Source organism: Hippocampus comes, unplaced genomic scaffold, assembly GCF_001891065.2.
Source record: "Hippocampus comes isolate QL1 unplaced genomic scaffold, H_comes_QL1_v1.1 scaffold514, whole genome shotgun sequence".
In the NCBI taxonomy this organism is placed as follows: Eukaryota; Metazoa; Chordata; class Actinopteri; order Syngnathiformes; family Syngnathidae; genus Hippocampus; species Hippocampus comes.
This window is the reverse complement of record NW_017806068.1, coordinates 112,802-131,490: the sequence shown is the minus strand read 5'-3', so window position 1 is coordinate 131,490 and position 18,689 is coordinate 112,802. Positions and strand designations below refer to the sequence as shown.

Below are 18,689 nucleotides of genomic sequence, written 5' to 3'. Positions count from 1 at the left end.
CCCCCCTCCCGCCCCAACACACACCCACACATGGATAAGAGAAGTCAGAGTGAAATCAGAGACAAAGAGAGATGTTTTCTTTTTTCCCACTGAGCTCCTAAATAATTTAATGAGGGGGAGCTCTGTCAGAGTATTGGTGTGTTTGCGTGTTGAATATTTATAATGCATATAAAACTGTTATGGGCCAGCTGCTGGCAGTCTTGCATCTCAGATCTCTTCCCTTTTTAAAGGTGTACTCCAAGTTGATGCGTCTGAAAGTGGTGTCAAACAAAACCAAGTGCCTGAAGTGCAAACGCCGCGATTGTCTCCCACTTCTTTAAAATTGACAGGAGAAGTGGAGGTATGAAATCATACGTTTCGGGTGCTATAATTGGCTACAAAGCTGTCCTCTGTACAAGACAAGATTGGAAAGGAGTTTCGGCGGAGCTGCGTGAAGGCGTCGCAGCGCATCATCCTCCCAAAATGTGACGAAGCTCCATCTATTTCCAACATGTTCTCTAAGGCTGTTTTCTGGAACAGCGCCTCTGAGTGAAATAACCAACAGCTATCCCCAAAACAGAACTGACAGGGTTCTCGAGGAGGGTTTTTGCAAAGTCGCTATTTGTATACGTCAGCGTGTCCGTCCACCGCCTCAAGTCGCTTCCCCTTTTAAAGGAGCTGTTTTAGCGCTCTTGTCAAGACGGATTTTCTTTCCTTGCGCTTCAGACAATTTTACACCGTTGAAAGATTGAGATGCTGTAACATCAGGTAGACCTGCTCGATTCTTGCATCTGGGAAGAAGCCCATGCCTATTTATTGAAGCATCCCGAGGCCGGATACAGGAAAAGGGTCTGATTTTCCCTGCCCAATGGACTCTGGCTCACGACGAGTTCAGTCTCGTTCAAAGTAGAATGAATGTTTACTTACAAGTTGTCAAGATGTGTTGTCTGCCTTGGATGCTCTGGTTTCGGTTTTTCTCCAACACGCTCATAGTAATTCATGGCTGCTCTTTCACTCTCTGATCAAGGCGTACCGCAGCTCGGTGAAGGAGGACGTGAGCCCTTGCTTCGGGTCTTTACTGCGCACTGCTGTTGATATAGCGCCTCCCTAGTGGCGCAAAACTGCAACTGCAGAAAAAATAAAAAGCTGCCGCAGAGGGACATCAATCCCTTAATCAATTCTTTTGATGCCATCCAATGATCTAACTCCCCCTAACCGGGCAAGAAAACCACTTTGGTGATGCCAAATTTAAATTACAATAGTTTTGCAGATGAAAAATAGAAAAAAAAACCTCACAAAAACCCGTAGCTGACTTGAGAGAGAGAGGTGATATCCGTGCTTCTTTCTTTTTCCCCTTCCCTTCTCTTTCTTGAATATATAAAGAGGGAGCATCAAGTTTCCTCCCTGTGGCCATCATCTCATGTGACTTTCATCACCACAGTCACCTCACCGTCCTCACCTGGAGGTATTGGCCCACCCACACTGCTCGACTTTGCACTCATTAAAACGGCGGCAGGTGCAAAAGGAAGGCCACGGATAAGTCTCTGAAAGGTGATCCCTTGGAAAAAAAAGTAACATGTGACGCCCGTGGGGTGGGGTGGTCTTCAGTATGCACGGGCGTGACGGACGAGAGCGGTGCGACCTTTTCACCAGCTCGCATTCACGCGTCCTTTTCCCCGCTCTTTCCTTCCACTCATTTTTCCCTCTGCTGATTGAGGATGGAGAGGGGAGGGTTGAGAGAGGGAGCGTCACGTCTCAAAGAGAAGGTCAGAGCTCTGTTTGATAGCCTTTTGTCTCCCATCCAAAAACAGCGCCGCTAATAGCTACCCATAGGCCACTTTATAATGATTGGGCCTTATCTTCAGACACACACTGAGACCATCAAGCGCAGTCACCACGCGGCGTCTTTATGGTGGCGAGCAGGATCATTTGTCTACCGTGTCGAAAGAGCCACATTGTTTTTATTTTGGGGGGGGGGTGTTGTTTTTATACTAACAAAGTGAGAGGGCAAGGCTGCAATTTGTTCCATTCACAGCTCTGATATCAGGGCCGCTGCTGTTATCTTGCATTTCGTCCAATCATGTAGAGCCCAAACACAATACTTTCCGAAGCGATACCAAGTACCGCACATCGAGGTTGTTATCGTGTACTGTACATTAAAATATAACCAAAGTATAGCGTGGCATTGGAAATCGTTTTTAGCAGAAAGCAGAACAAGAGAAGTATTAAGGCCTTTTATCACCAGTATAATATATATATATATATATGTATGTATATTTGTGTGTGTGTGTGTGTGCGTGTGTATAGCAAGTAGAGTCTACCAAAGTGAGTCAGTACTGTACTGTGTTTTGGAAAACGGGGGTGGGGCTGCAACTGCTTCCTTCAGCTAACCTTTCACACAATAACACGACTGATTCTTTGATTGATTGTTTTCATTTTAAGAAAGCTGGGTGCTCACAAATCAATTTGAGGCATTGAGCACAGTAGTACAATTTTCCTCAGTTATTTCTTTCACTTGATGGTGTAGTGGTACACTTGGCTGACTTGTGTGCAGGCAGCATGGCATGGGTTTCCATTCAGTCGAGATGTGGATGTGAATGGGCGTTTGGCTCTTTAGCCCAGATGCTTTCAAATGACATGTTTTCTCTCTCTCTCTCTCTCTCTCTCTCTCTCTCTCTCTCTCTCTCTCTCTCTCTCTCTCTCTATCTATATATGCTGTAATATCTTAACAGTGGGGCCTTGTTGCGTGTGTGCGTGTGTGTGTGTGTGTGTGCAAGTGAGAGGCATGAGAAAAGGGGGAAGAAAGTGTGCATATTGATGAGTAAGTGCTTCCTGAGAATGTTGGGGGAGATGAATTGCATTGCACCGTTCTGTAATGTTGAGGAGTTGAGGGGATTGAGCTTGGAGACTTGAGATAGCGTCTGGGGGGGATCAAGTCATTCAGCGCTTCAAATGGCTTTGAAAACCAATCAGACCAGCACACGTGCTCTTTGCAACTCTCTCTCGCTCTCTGCTTCTCTCTCTTTCTCTCTCACTCTGTCTCTCTGTTTCTCTCTTACACTAACACACACACATGTGCACACACATTGATTGTACTTGCACACTCCTGGTGTAAGGGTGGGGGACTCCAACAATTCCGCTTATTGATCCGTGCGCGCGTGATTCACTTGTATGTGAATGCATCTTTGCACACAGTCATTTTTATGGTTCAAGGCAGATTTACTTCAAAGCTAAAGTGCTGATATATTAACTCGTCAAGTAAGTTCCTTCAATAGCCAGTAGTGTGCATGGTATAGCTGCATACCGAATAGGTGAGCCTGACAGGTTTCTCAAGAAGTCACTTCACTTGGCTGCCGTTTGCGAAAGTACTTCTGTGTTATTTGTCACTACGCTCTAACTATCGGTTATGCACAAAATAATAAACCCCGTGCTCAAATGATACATCCACGTGGGGATAGCACGATCCAAGGAGGAATTCCACAAATGTGCTCATTAGCCTAATTTATACACTTTCAAAAGGAGCACTCCTATTCAAGCGACAGTGTCAACAAAGGGATGAACAAGCTATTTTTGCATCTGGGCTATTTTCAACCAGTCCCTCCTCCTCCCACCTACTCTCACACGCCAATCCCATCCGAGCTAAAAACTCTGAGCAAAAAGAATGATGACACCGATTTTGAGACGTTGCATTGCCGAGTGCTGTCAACGTGCCTCAAGGGAAACGTTGTTGCATCAGGTCACACGTTGCCTAAACAAAGTACTTTGCATATGATGAGACCTTTCAGTAACATTGAAGCACTGCAATATGTACAATGAGACCTTGAAGTGTGTGAGAAAGACTTTGCAGACACTTTCCAGTTTTTGTGTCATTATTGTTTCCAATTCACCGGTCAGGTGTCACCAAATAACGCAGATGAATCTCGCAATCACCGTTGTTGTTATTTCAATCATAATTGGCTGTTGACCTGGAATGCAAGTGGGCGTTAATATTCCGGCCCGCTGCCATTCATGAACATTTCCATGTCCTCGTCCTTCCCTCTTATGCTCCGTTTAACGTACGCCGTCTGCCCTGTGCATCTACAGGAGCTGCAGTTTGAGCGCCTGACCCGGGAGCTGGAAGCCGAGCGTCAGATCGTTGCCACCCAACTCGAGAGATGCAAACTGGGATCGGAGGCCGGCAGCATGAGCAGCATCAGGTGACGGCCAAAGATCCCCTTTTCCTTTGCATGCGGAGGTGATGGCGAGTGAAGATTGGGTGCCGTATTCAGCTGTGTGTGTGTGAGCATGTTTGTATGTTTTGCTTTGAACATTATACAGTCCACCCAAGAAAAGTGTTGCCGTAGCGGAAGTGTACTTTTTATCGAGACGCAGTTAATAGCGCCTCTGCTGATAACGGTGATCAAAAAGAAATGACATGTCAGTGTGTTTGCGAATAAGGCCACAAAAGAGTCACCGCGGTGGTGGCATTTCCATACTACTGTAAATGTTTGGTCACAAGAATTAGTTTTGCACGACCACCATCTTACTATGAAGTCCACCAAACTTTCTGCTGTTGAACTTATTTTCTGATGATGCAGTTGAGCAAGTTAGAAATGGATGAGCAGATAAGTGTGCCCTACATGCTAATGAGGCAGTTTAATGCTAACAGCCCGAATATCGCACCTGCCATCTGCTCACATTAAATCACCTTCCTCCAAAACAGAAAAAAAAATCCACATTGTGAGTCAGTTAGAAAGTTGGTTTTCACTTCTTTACTTCTCAGAGTGTTCTTTGGGTGTGTGTTTTTGTTTGGAGCTCTTCTGCAATGTCAAAGGGAAAACTTTCATCAGAATGCAACATTTCTCTGACTCCCTCCAGCAACTTATCGTACATGTACGCACGCCTGAAAGGGGTCCAAAGGAAAACGCCCTGTGGAATAAAAACTTGGGAATTTTTTTTTTTAAATCAATTTGAGTGTATCGAAATTCCTGTGATGATAAACACTCAAGCTTCAAACGCTTGACCACTTCACCATGATGCATATCGGCACTTGTTGAGAATGGCGAGGCAATTTTATAACTTTAAACTTCTGCAAAGCGTTATGATTGTGATACTTTGACCCTAGGTCAGATTAATTCCATTTCCAATATTTTCCAGGCAGCATGGTTTAATGCTGGTCAACAAAGCTGCCGCAGAGCTTCTGAAATTGGAGTTTTGAATTGGAGCTACGGCCTTTCTGTGTGAAGTTCTTCCTGAGGGCCCCCCACCCCCCCAAAAAAACAAAAAAAACATGCATATTATGACACTGTATTCAAGGTGGCCACGGCAGCCATTCTTGCTTGAAACATAGTGAGTCGGAGGATTTTGCACATTTTTTTTCCACTGTCCTGAATGAAGTCTTTTTCTTAAGTGTTCTCACGGCTTTTCAGTATCCGTGGCTAGTTTTGAGAGGCGAGGACCCACTGTGTCCCAAAGGCTCAAAAGCACACTACAGTTCACCCTGCGGTTTACCACAGGTGCCGGTAGGTTCCCTCCCAGCCTGCCACATTGTGATGGGGTGCCTCAAGTTTCTCATGTTCTTCCAAGGCTTTCTATGAATGAAAGATGGACGGACACCTTGCAGTTTTAGAGCATGGTTGTGGTTTCATTTTTTAAATATGGAAACATCAAAACAAATGTGCGTGCGTGCGTGTGTGTGCATGTGTGTGCGTGTGCATGTGTTTGGGAGGGCGAGGGGGTGTCCGAGCAGCACTAGCCTGTCTGCTGTCTCATGGTTGCGTCATCCTTTGGTAATCACAGCAGATCTAGAGGATTAGTCGCGCGTATGCCCGCGGGGAGCTCATTATGCCGCTGAGTCAACGTTGATCCCCGCGCCCACTTAAACTTGTCAATGCGCGGTAACTCCAACGTGTGATGTGCGTTTGACGTCCCTGTCTGCGCATCACACCCGAGCTCATGTGTGAATTTGTCCGGCTTGATTTCGTCTCGCCGCCTTGATTGACGTGATCCTTTTGTTCCGATTGTTCCCAGCCTAAGTATAGATAAGGGCATCTGTGATATGACTGCGAATGATCGGAGGCGATCTGATAGCATTCAATGAGATGCCGCTAACCTTTCTGTCACATCGCCGCTCATTTCCCCGCGCTTCCATGATGACAGACGGACTCCATCTACATTTGGAGCGATGTTTTACAGTAGTACATAACATTCAATAGAAGGAATTATTTTCAGGAAATCAAAAGAACGAAATGATTTGCGTCACGGACAACTACAGGATCCAATAGGTCTAATTTATTCACCACAAATTGTCTTCACTGACAAGCAGAGAAACAAACAGAACAACAAACATAGGTTTATCATTTACAAGGTCAGTTGAATTTTCAAGGTTAGCACGTTGTCCTGTTTGTGCCTAAAGTTGGCTGGTATCGGCTCCATCGTACCTACAATTGAGTCATAATGTAAAAATTTAATTCTTCACAGAATTAAAAAAAAAAAAAAACAAAACAACTGAAGGGCTGTCATATTATGTAATTCTCGACATATAAGTAGCCACACTTGGTAACGTTTTTTTTTTTTTTTTTTTTAAATCATTCAAATTTGGCAGGAATGTTAACACTTTTATCAGCGGTGTGTCAAATTTACAAGACATTCCATTTTGCTTTACAGGGTCTTAAAGTTTTAATAGTTCAGCACGGGGCCCTGACACTGGTCTGAGTGAGACAGTGCAAGTTACCTTCATATGGAGTTTGTACCCCCTCTTTATATGTAGCGATAAATGGTTGATGTTCTTGCCAGTGTGCTGTGTGCCTTTCTGTCCATGTTCTCTTCAATCAAGCAATTCGGGCATCTCCTTGGACTCCTATCCAGAATTGTTCAGCTCAGCAGTATGTTGTTCACAGCGCTGTTGTGGGCCCATCCCGGCGAACATCTGTTCACACTGTGATCTGCTGGCCTGCAACGCCGTGGCACTTTACAGCAAGGAAACACACGTCTGTGTGTAGCAATGACACAGTCTCATGCAAGTGCGTGACACCAAATGCCACACAGGGGCTAATTTATCATTTTTCGAACATTAGTCAAAAGCGGCGGCCCGTGGGGAAACTCTTTTCTCCTGCTGTCTCGTGTGTGCTTTACTGGCTGTGTAGCTCTGGGCCTCTTTTTTCTTTTCTTTTTTTTTTTTTTAAGCTCAATCACATCACTTTCATTTGATTTAGCTCAGTTGGAAATGCTATGTTAAAAGAAAAAAAAACCCAGAAAAACCGCCCGGTTATACATTTATAAAAGACCAAGTGGTGCAAAGATTAGAATGGTCTGCATGCTCCAGCAGATCATGGTAACGAACATTGGGCCGGGTCGGGTTGGTACGAGTCTACAGAGGAGCCGTGGCTCATTTGCACAAGACTGACTTGCCATGAGTGGATATTAGATGTGTTGTAAATCTTCTTCCTTTTGTGTATTATGACTGACAAATATCAGGGACCTTTTTATTCAGACACCTGGGAGCCGTTTTGGGGGAAAAAAAAAGCATAATAGAACTGTGTTCTTTAATTTCTCATTCAATATTACACGGTAGTTAATAAGATTTAGCCATTTGCAAAGGGTAGGCATCTATAAATGTGTTTCGTTGGATTCAGCCTTGCATTGTGCATGCCTGCACTGCAAATGGAATTCTAGTTCAGCAACATCGTAAGTCTTCTTGACAAGTGAGGCGATACTGTTTATGACACCTACAGTACGAACCAATATTTAAGCATCAGGGGTCAATTGTAGCTATAAAATGAGTTCTGCTTTTGTGAACTTGACTTAGCCCCCGCAGGTAGTCTGCAGATGACGCGTCAACTTGAGCGAAACAAATGGGATTTTTAAATCTGTGCTTTCCTATGGAATTGTTTTAAGAAGGGAAAGAGAGAAAGAGAGAGAGCGAGCAAGCAGTATCCATGCCAGCGGTGGTAACGTAGTGCAGAGGTAGCGAAGGAAATGGGAAAAAAAGAAAGGAATGAGAAAAGCTAATAGATAGCTTTCATTACCCCATGGCAGCGCCACAGAATGGCTTCATTGATTTATGATTAGTATTTTTTCCCGCTATCTGCGTCTGTAGTTCTCGCCTCTTCTCCTTGTCTCATTTTCTCCTTCATTTGTCCTCTGCCCGATTGCTCTCTAGCCTCTGTCATTCCTCGGCTTTTATTTTTAAAATGTTATTTTACTCGACTATTATGCTTACAGTACATATACACTCTCAGTATGTCTGTCTCATTCTTAAAGACCTGACCGCAAGTGTCTCTGACAATATTGCTTTCTTATGTATTATTCAGAATCTGCATGATGTCTCCTCTGCCTTGGTTGGGTCCCATTGCCTTCACAACCACCGGCATTCTACTATGGATTTCATTCACAGATTAGCACAGAAATGGGAATAATGATGATGATGATGATGATAGTAACATCAGGTACATCTTGAACTGATATAATGTCTATTTTGAAGCAAATTTGGAATGTAACTTTTGCCAGTTTTTAATGATCTGTGGTTGCTAAATATTTCAGTGCATGGGCATCGTCCTGTCATTTATTTATCATGAGAGTCATAGCATGTGGACTATGCCAATACTGTAAACAGACACTCTAAGTCCCCCCATAGGTTTTAGCTGCAGAGAGAAATACATAAAACATAAATTTCATTCACAGATTAGCACAGAAATGGGAATAATAATGATGATAATGATGATGACAATAACATCAGGTACATCTTGAACTGGATATAACGTCTATTTTGAAGCACTGGGAATAATGATGATGATGATGATGATAGTAACATCAGGTACATCTTGAACTGATATAATGTCTATTTTGAAGCAAATTTGGAATGTAACTTTTGCCAGTTTTTAATGATCTGTGGTTGCTAAATATTTCAGTGCATGGGCATCGTCCTGTCATTTATTTATCATGAGAGTCATAGCATGTGGACTATGCCAATACTGTAAACAGACAGTCTAAGTCTAAGTCCCCCTTAGGTTTTAGCTTCAGAGAGAAATACATAAAACATAACCAAACACTCACAAACATTAAAAAAAAAAAAAAAAACCTCAAGCAAAACCGTATTTCATTATGGTTGACATCTTATTGTGTCATTTTTATGAGTACCAGGCAAAATAGAGACATAGAGGGCCTTATTTTGGTACATAGGCAAAATAGCAAGAGTAAGAAAATTCCACCCATGCCGGTTGTTCTTTGAGTGGAACCTGGCTGCTGTCCGTTTGAATTTCTGTCAGCCTAATAAATGGTTCTATCTATTATCTGTCAATAAAGTGTGAGGAGTAAGAGAGAGGAAATATGAGGTAGCGGTGTAACCAGTCACGGGAAATTTGGGAAGGATACATTTCTTTTGAAAGCATCAAGCACAAATATAAAGCTTAAAGTCACAAGGAGATGTGCAAACTGAGAAGTGCAAGGTGTAAAGTTCATGTCCTCAGGCTATCGCGGCTTTTAGTTTACACATCTGCCAAACTCCCCTGCGGGAAGGTCAGTGGGAGGTAAAAAGTGATAGATTGTATTTGTGAGTGTTTGTGTTGTTGTGCGAAAAGGAAATCAAGAGAAAAGCAAATTAGTTAGCCTGCGTGCGCACGTTTTGCCGATTGTGTGCTGGGGGATTCATTATTCTAATAAGTGCCATCAAATTATGCATCAATTGTGCTGTACGCTTCACGTTTTCCAAAGCGGCAAGTAGAGTTCAGTTTATCTCGCCGCAATTTGGGCAATCAAAAAAAAAAAAAAAATCAAGCCTTTGTTTTGTTTTTCATTTCCTGAAAATTGAAACTACTGCCTTCAAACTGCCCTTTGCACATGTCTTAAATATGACATGGGCGAAATGAGCTCGTATGATATAAGGTAGTGGAAGGCACCAACACCTACCGACAAGATTTCGATTTTAACTTGCAGTTATCATTTTACTGCTTTTTACGTGCTTATATATATATCTATATTTCGTCCCTGGTCACTTCCTTGTTTTTGCCGGGACTAAAATACTATCCAATTAGATTCCTTTATCTCACTATAGCTCACTCTCTTCTCTCAAGTTGGGTGATAATAGAGGGATCCATCACACCATTAGCTGCGGGCGGTTTTATACGCTCAGCAAAATGCTGCATAGAGAGAACTCAGATTATCGGCCACAGACGCCCACCTTAAAATATGCCCCGCGTTGGAGTTTGTATGCGCGCGTATGTGTGTGAATGCGCACATGTGAATGATGAGAGCAGAAGTCATAGTCCCTCCTAATGACTGATGATACATTTCCCAGGAAGGGAGGAGAGAAAAATAGTGGCAGGTGGGCCCATCTCTCACCCGGCTGTCTATCTCTCTTTCTGCTTCTCTCTTTGTTGTTTCCTCACACACTTATATGGATGTGTCTATGAAATGACATCTTTGTGCTTTAGGAAATGTTGTACATGTATATATTGGGTGTGTGGATATAGATCCTGATTGTTTACATTCGTAGCACAATTACCTGTATCCTCAATCCTGCAGGACTGCCAGCCGATACACAATTCTATATTATATGACAATATAAGAACATTTGATATTTCTTTCCTAAAAGCACAGAACAAATCCGGGTCACTTTCTTAGGAAATGTTGTACATGTATATATTGGGTGTGTGGCTATAGATCCTTATTGTTTACATTCGTAACACAATTACCTGTAACCTGCAGGACTGCCAGCCACAATTCTATATTATATGACAATATAAGAACATTTGATATTTCTTTCCTAAAAGCACAGAACAAATCCGGGTCACTTTCTAATGATAGCGTTTTTGCCTGTTCTTTGTTTGGGGGATGAATTGGTTTCTTTCCAAGATGTCAAATGATGTCAGGGTTGTTTTGAAATGACATGCTCTGCCAGTGTGTCTGTCATACAAGTTGTGAATGTGAGGCTCGATAAATGGGCCATGTTTATTTCTGTTGGAGTCAGCAGCTGGTGACTCCATGTCAGCGGCAAGGAGATGGAGGCCTTTAGGGCAACAGTAGCATTGTGTGTGTGTGCGTGCGTGCGTGCGTGCGTGCGTGCGCGTGTGCGTGCATGTGCGTGTGTGTTTCTGCTTTGCGCTAGTGTGTCCCCACTCTGAGGCGAATGGCGGAGGGGGGGCGTTGGATCATTAAACATGCAAATGAATGCTTATCTTGCCCCAACACCAGATATTGGTGCGAATAGATAAGAAGCAACCACGGTTCAATGCCAGAGAGGCAGAAGCAGAAAACTGAGAGCAAACTGCAACCAAAACATTGACAGTGAATGGCGAAAAGAGCAAGCGCCCAAAAAGTACGCACTTGCCGGGAAAAAAGGCCTGGAGCAAAATACAATAAGGGCTCCTTTTAACCCGTAAATTATATAACCCGCCACCCGATGCCTATTCACCAACTTTTCTCACTCTGTGGTACAAAGCAGCTACGTAATGAATGGATTGCTGTTTTTGCATCGCCGCCTCATAAATTATGTTGGTTTGCCCTGCAGAGCACTGTGTAGGTCCAAGGCAGGTGATAAATGTGCCAGAGTTGAATAATAACAATGTCCGTGACTTTTTTTCCACCCCACGTCCAAAATGCTGATCTGTTGCTGAGTGGGCTCCGCTGCGCTCACGTTCCCAGCGACCTCATGACATATCACCACCGCCGATGTATGGGCAACAACTACTTAACGCTTCGGGATATTGCTGCTTATGTATTGTTTGGAGAAGTCTGTTATTATCCATTGATGTGGAAATATCCGAGGAATTGTTTCGGTGCTCACACAAGCACCAAAAGGTTTTTAAATGGGTGTTTAGCGCATGCCTCGCTTGTATTTATGTGTCTGGATGTGTAGGGTGACATTTTCATCTGCGTCTGGGAGAAAAGTTTACAACTGGATTAATTGAAAGCGGATTAGGAAAAAATGTCACGTTTCATGAGAAAGGAAAACTGAGATGTTTTGCAGAACCTTATCTCTTTGGTCATAATGCCATCAAGGGGATCAGCATTTTTACAAAATATCTTTGTGTTTCTTGCGTCACACTTAAAAAAAGAAAAAATCTTGTGGTGTTGTCCTTTAAGTGGTTTGTAGCGTTACCAAGATGTGGTGGAAAAATATTCCTCAACAGAACAGAGAAGTTCAACCCAAATGTCAAGATGTATGCTTGGTATTTTTTATTTTATTTTTTTGAAATATCCGAATGCGACATATTGTGATAATATCAGCTGCTGTCAGACAGACCAGCGATATCGGTCACAAGTTTGCTGCACCCTGCCGGTGGCTGCTGCGTTAGTGTGTGTGTGTGTGTGTGTGTGTGTGTGTGTGTGTGTCCCCGCTGGGTTTGAGTTGGGGTTGTTGGGTCATTGTAGACCAGACGTCAGGATGTATTGTGTATCCGTACCAGCGAGTGACGCTCGCTCTATTACTTCAGCGCTCCTTTCCCAGGATTGCACTGCCTGCCACATCCAATCCTTTGCAACCATCAGCCTTATAAATCTTTGAATATATTCTCACATACTGCATTCTGTACGTGCGATGCGTTCTCAAATTTTACACCTACTCCCACGCCCACTCCCACTCTGTGTTATTTGTGGTCCGCGACGTTATTTGTCTCCGTGTTGTGAAACATTCGCTGTCTCGCCCGTAGTTACACCAGCGAAATGTGAATCATGAGCGATAGCTTCACAGTAAATGACTGTGTTATTATTTTCTTACTGAGTACCGTTTTGATAGCAAGAGTGATGGATTAGATAATAGTGTACATCCATTGAATTTGCTCTGCTGGGATTCCAAATGTTACCTGTTGAGTGTCAGAGTGCGCACATGATTAAGGTCCCAATATTTTTCTCTCTCTCTCTCTCTCTCTCTCTTTTTAGCACATCTGTCTCACAGTGAAAAGTTGTGATCTCTGTGTGGCATTTGCCTGTTCCTCCTGTGCCTCGTACCGTGAAATCCTACTTGTCAATTTAAATTTTAGACTCTCAGTTGTCCGTAGGTGTGGATGGGAGCCTGAAATGTTGTTTGGATTCATGCGCCCTGCAATGTGCTGGCGACTTGTCCAAGCGTGTATTTGCCTCTTTCCTGAAGTCAGCAGAGATGGGGTCCAGTTACACATGACTTTCAAGGAAGACAAATTGTATAAACTATCCCCTCCGTTTTCAAATCCACCGAGCTCATGCAACCGCTGCGATGCTTCCATTTCAAAATCGCTGCCACTCCACTGCATTAATGTGGGGTGACTTTTATCGAGTTCCTGCCTAATTTCTTGGTGAGCACATTGACCTTTCAGGGCGGCTTCCGTGTGGCGCTACCTTACTGTTCACAAACCCGAACGGTCATGGAGAGGGACTTCTTCAGGCACACACATCCATCACATGCTACGAAACCGTAATAATCTTGCTCTGAAGCAAAACGACTGATCACGACTCCCTCTAAAATCTGATGTTAGGTTATCCCCAATGGGTTGAGTTAAGCTTCCTCAGCCCCACACCTCGGTGTGCCAAGGCATCAAACTGCTGCTCTTGACAGTGAGCCTGTGTGTGTGTGTGTGTGTGTGTGTGTGTGTGTGTGTGTGTGTGTGTGTGTGTGTGTGTGTGTGTGTGTGTGTGTGGGTGGGTGTGTGGGGGGGGGATTGTGACATTTACAGTATTTTAATCCTAGGCAATTTAATTGGTGGAAGGTGTGTGCTGCGATGAGTTTTAAAAGTTTTGTCATGTTTTTCTGGATCACAAAAAAAAATGCATTTAAACAAGGGTGTGTAGACTTTTTCTATCCACTATACATGGCAAAGCCAGCTAGTGAGTCTGTGTGTGTGTGTGTGTGTGTGTGTGTGTGTGTGTGTGTGTGTGTGTGTGTGTGTGTGCGTGTGTGTGTGTGTGTGTGTGCGCGTGTGCGCGTGTGTGCGTGTGTGTGTCGCATCAAAGCGATTGTGTGCATGAGCAGCTCACAGCATGCAATACACACCGTATTCTGGAGAATGAATGTCTCCCGGGAACAGGGCTTCCCTAATTTAACAACAAAGGGTTCGTATTGGTCACGTTCATTCAGTAGAAAATTCCTCATTTAAGTGTTAAATTCAAATTGAACGATGGCTTCCCCTTTTTACAACATCACTGTCACATTTCAACATAAGAGGCACATGTTCCAATCTGGTGAAGGACTGCTCTAAAAAAAAAACCCAAAAAAAAACGGAGATTGATAATCAGTCATTGGTGACCAGCACGGCTAGCGTGTGCGACAAACACCGATGACAAAGCTGTTGTCAGCTTTTGGAATTCTGTTTTCTGCATGACTCAGTTGTATGCCGTGTTAACAGCTCGTATGCCATTTTTATTTTGCCCCTTTTGTTTTTGTACTCTTGACGGGCAAGACAATGTTTTCCCTGACAAACAGCAATTCTTTGAAGACGCAAATGAAATATCGAAGACAAAAATCAGCGCCGCTCTGAATTTGTTGGTTTTTCCACGGTTTTATGGATCCAGTCAGAGTACTGTTGGCAAACAATGATTCCGTGTTATATGATTTGGACTTTAATTTCCTTGTGTGTTCAGCAACGCTGTACTCCTCCAATTCATATGCAAATGCGTACTGCTCTGCTAATACGAAAACTATTTAGTGATTGCGGTTCATGGGGCTTAATGGATCCACAAGTGCATGCATCCCAAATTAATACTTTGCGTTTGCATCACCTTGGAATAAAACATTTCCAAGAAAAGGAGCTTCAGCTTGCTTTTGCCACCACGCTGACATCATTTGAAGAGTGCGTATGGTACCGTTCAAATAAGGTGGCAAAATACTCGAATCCATTTTAGCGTGGCCCAGGCAAGTGAATCTTGTGATTGAGCAGACCTTTGCTTCATTTTTTTTCTGCCACTTCATCCCAAACACAACTGGAAATGACTAAAAAGGCACATCTTGACAATAGAAATAGTGGGGGGAAAAAAAACAGAAAATTGCTTTTCTCTCATGATGGGTCGGTGCCAGTAGGAAAACACAGCCCTTGACTTACTTAACAGGCCAAGCTGTTATCTAGTTTTCCTACAGTAAAAAGCCAAGATACATGCCAAGGCTTTTGTGGGTTTTCTTTCGGTGGCCTCCATTAATTTAGAATACACTATGTAGACAGGTGCAAATCAGCGCATCAGGCACAATAGTTTGCGCATCGCCAAAGACACAAACATGTCTCTGTCACTCCACATTGCCTTTGTACTTATCAATCCAGAGCATGCTTTTATCTAGTGCAAAGTCTCCACACAAGTTTGATATGAGGGAACACACGCACACACACACACACACACACACACACACACACACACGAAATAAAAGACATGCCAGCCGCCTTGAGTGACAGATTGTAGTTATCATGTCACCCTGTCATGCTGACTGATGAGGCATTGATGATGGTTGTTATGGCAACCATCAGTGGGTGGATGTATATCATCATAAACGAACAGTTCTACAAATAAGTGAGTGCTTCTGAGCTGCGGGGAGGGATGGAGGGGGGGGGGGAGACTCAAGGGGAACAAAAATGCAGTGTAGCGGTGCACATGGCTGTGCACTTTAAGTAGTGCTTAATTTGAGCAAAGGAACCAAGTGCAAAAACTACAGCCATCTTTGCCATGTGATCCTGGTCTATGCTCATCTGTGAATTTGCCTCGTGTGACAACAAATCTGAAAGGTTCCAGTACGCTGTGGGGAAATAAAGGCATCTACCGGCGTTTATAAATCATACCCCGTTTAATAAAATGGAGACCTGTGACTGTTCGTCAGAATTGGCGAATGTATGTACAAATGAGTTGTTTTGGCTAAAATTAGCTGTTGCGGCTTTTAATTACGTGCGGTTTGTAGTCCGGAAATTACAGTATCATCAATAAACCAATTTGTAACATGTGCCTCATTCCTAAAATGTTCGTTGTAGGACTCCAAGCAGGCAGCTTTGCTTGTGTACATTTCAACAGACCTCAAAACTGAACTCGTGTGCAGCAATGCGATTAGCAGAGGGCGCTATGAGATTTCGCTGTTGAGAGTGGCGTTATGTAAAGCGTCTCTACACCACAGGGTCCCTATTTTAAGAAAGTGGCAGCCAGTTGGGGTTGAAGTGTTGCGGTATTCCGAGCGGGCTTGCGTAACAAAGTAGACTGACGCTCCGCTTACCACAACGGACCACAACATATCTGTCAGCTTTTGTCTCAAGTCTCAACGTTTTTGGTTTTTGTTTTTTTTTTTGCTTCTTACTCCATCCGTATATAACCAATGACTTACTTTATCGTGCCTCCTGTTACAATTTTTTGTAGTTTTGTCATGGCCCCAAGATGACATACAACATAGATTTGTCATGAACGATCACAGAAGCTGTAGCATGTATGTGTCAGTTATGCATTAAAGCTGGGCGGGGAATAAAACACAATGTTTGAAATATTCCCAAAAAATGCAGCAACGCTAACACACATGTATGCATCTGTGCTGAATTTTGAAGTGGAGCAGTTGTATGGTTGTGGAGATTTTCAGTGGCTATCTGATTGGATGCGGTGTAGCACAACTTTCCATTGCTGATGACAAGAGCGCCGTCATTTTATTTTATTTTATTTTTTCATCAAATGCTTCAGATCATAATCAAGCGGCATTATTCAAAAGCTTCATCATCTTTATGATGAATAAACTTTAAACTTTGATTTCTGGTATACTCTCCGAAGATGCGCATTGGACATGAACTTCTGCTCGTCTTTGCAACCAAGTGATGTGCGCTTGTGTTTATGCTTTGCTTGCAGTTCGGCAGATGAACAGTTTCGGTGGAATGCTCAAGGTAATTAACCCTTGCCGTTTCGCCACTCGTAGTTTCGTTACAGGCCACCATTTTACGGATGCAGTGCATTCTTCATGTATGCGGCTCAATCCCGGAATCATTGTGTTCTGCTTTCTCAGCCGATGGACAAAAGGATATTGAGGATGAGTTGACCACGGGTTTGGAGTTGGTGGACTCCTGCATCCGTTCCCTCCAGGAGTCAGGAATCCTTGACGGTGTGGAAAGTGAGTTTATTTATCGGCAACATTTTGTGTGCCTGCGTCTGTTTTGTGTTTTCTAACACAGATTAAAAGTGAATTTAAATGGGGCCTGATTAAATTCAAATTATTTCCCACACTTGATATTCCTTAAAGCAAACCTGCAAACCAAAACAAAGCACAGCTTCAGCCAAAATGCATTCAAACATTCAAAAAACTTTTTTGTATCTATTCAAATTTGTTCTCAAGGGAGTTAATTTGTCGAAAACAGCGCCTTTTTTTCCCATTTAATGATTTCAAATTTGAAAGATGAAGGTCTTCTTATCTGCAACTGGTCTTCGCAGTTCGACCATGATAAAAAAAACAAAAAAAAACAACAACACTTGAACACTCAAATGTTTCATTTTATCAGAAGCGAGATGGCAATCTTTTGTCCTGTACATAAAATCATATAAGATATAAAATGCCCTATCCCGCAAGTGACGTCCTGTACCCAAATCATATCCATCCATTTCATTTTCTATACTTGTCCGAATTAGGGTCGCGGTTCAGTCAGAGTCTCAGGTCCAGCTCGCTGCGGGTTTTTTTTCCCCCCCAGCCTTTAGAATGTGTTGTTGACATTTCATTTCTGATTTTCTTCAAACTATCTATAAGAAGATATTCCACCACAACTTTTTTGCTGCGTGTTCCGAGCTAAGCGCCGTGCCACCGGGTAGCCTTTTTTTTTTTTTTTTTCAAGCTTTTGTTCATGTGGCGCATCTGCCACGAGCTGTAATTAAACACATCACAGCCATATCAGTCTTTTGTCAGAAATGAAAAGAGACAGCCAAGGAGTAAAAATAGTGGCCTAATGAAATATATACGAGCGATGGGAGCACAAGTCACAGCCCTAACTGCCCTTGAATAAAACACAAAGTGATCTAAACACAAACGCGCTCGTCCACACTGCTGGCTATTGAGAGGTTTGATCGCAGTGGCCTACTTCATTTCACTCGGGTTTGAAAATGCGCTCAGCGGCCACAATATTAGGCACCCGTCCAATCTCCAAATTCAATGCAAATCGCTATGGAAAAACAATCTTTACGAAGATAATAAGGCTTATGAAATCTTGCAAATACCCCTTGTGATACAGCGCACCACATACTAATCAGGCGCCGCCTCATTGCCGCATCGATCCCTGTCAATCCAAACTAAGCATGACTCTCTTTCCGAAAGCATTTCATTCGATCTGTTTCGTCTAACTAAGTAGGTCATACAGGTGTGCTGTCGCTAACGTTCACGTACTGGTCGTGTCAGCCTCAGAAATCTAAAGCGAAATATGTCGTGGATTGATTCATGCATTTCGTTGAGAGTTGGTGGTCTGAAGAACACTATCAAATAATTGAGACGACCCAGCAGCCCGAGGCAGGAAGGCAGTCAAAGTCGCTTCCAAAAGTTGCTGATTCCTCGCCAGCGTATAACATCCACGCTTTGTGAAAAAGGGTTCAATTGGAGGTTTTGTTCAAGTCGATGATACAAGGTAACTTTCGACACGGTTCGGGGAGGAAACATATCAAGTTGTTCCGTCTGTTATAACTTCTTCTTTTCAGCCTTCCTCCTCCTCCTCCTCCCATGTTCTCTGTTCCTCTGTTTCTCTTTCCCTCTGCTAATAAATTATGTATGCCATCTCCAACTCACGGAGTGCTGCACTGCTGCACTATCTGCTCTAAATTGTGCTCTCCCTCTCTCGCTC

The 18,689-nt window shown here is 43.2% G+C and overlaps 1 protein-coding gene across 1 annotated transcript in view; it reads left to right on the top strand.

Annotated features, from left to right (window-relative positions):
* Positions 1 to 18,689, top strand: part of ctnnd2a (catenin (cadherin-associated protein), delta 2a) — a 157,779-nt gene that overhangs the window by 39,023 nt on the left and 100,067 nt on the right. Inside the window, exons 3-5 of the mRNA XM_019893721.1 lie at positions 4,063 to 4,175; positions 16,726 to 16,760; positions 16,880 to 16,984. Coding sequence (XP_019749280.1) covers positions 4,063 to 4,175; positions 16,726 to 16,760; positions 16,880 to 16,984 — 253 coding nt within the window. The remainder of the gene's footprint in view (positions 1 to 4,062; positions 4,176 to 16,725; positions 16,761 to 16,879; positions 16,985 to 18,689) is intronic.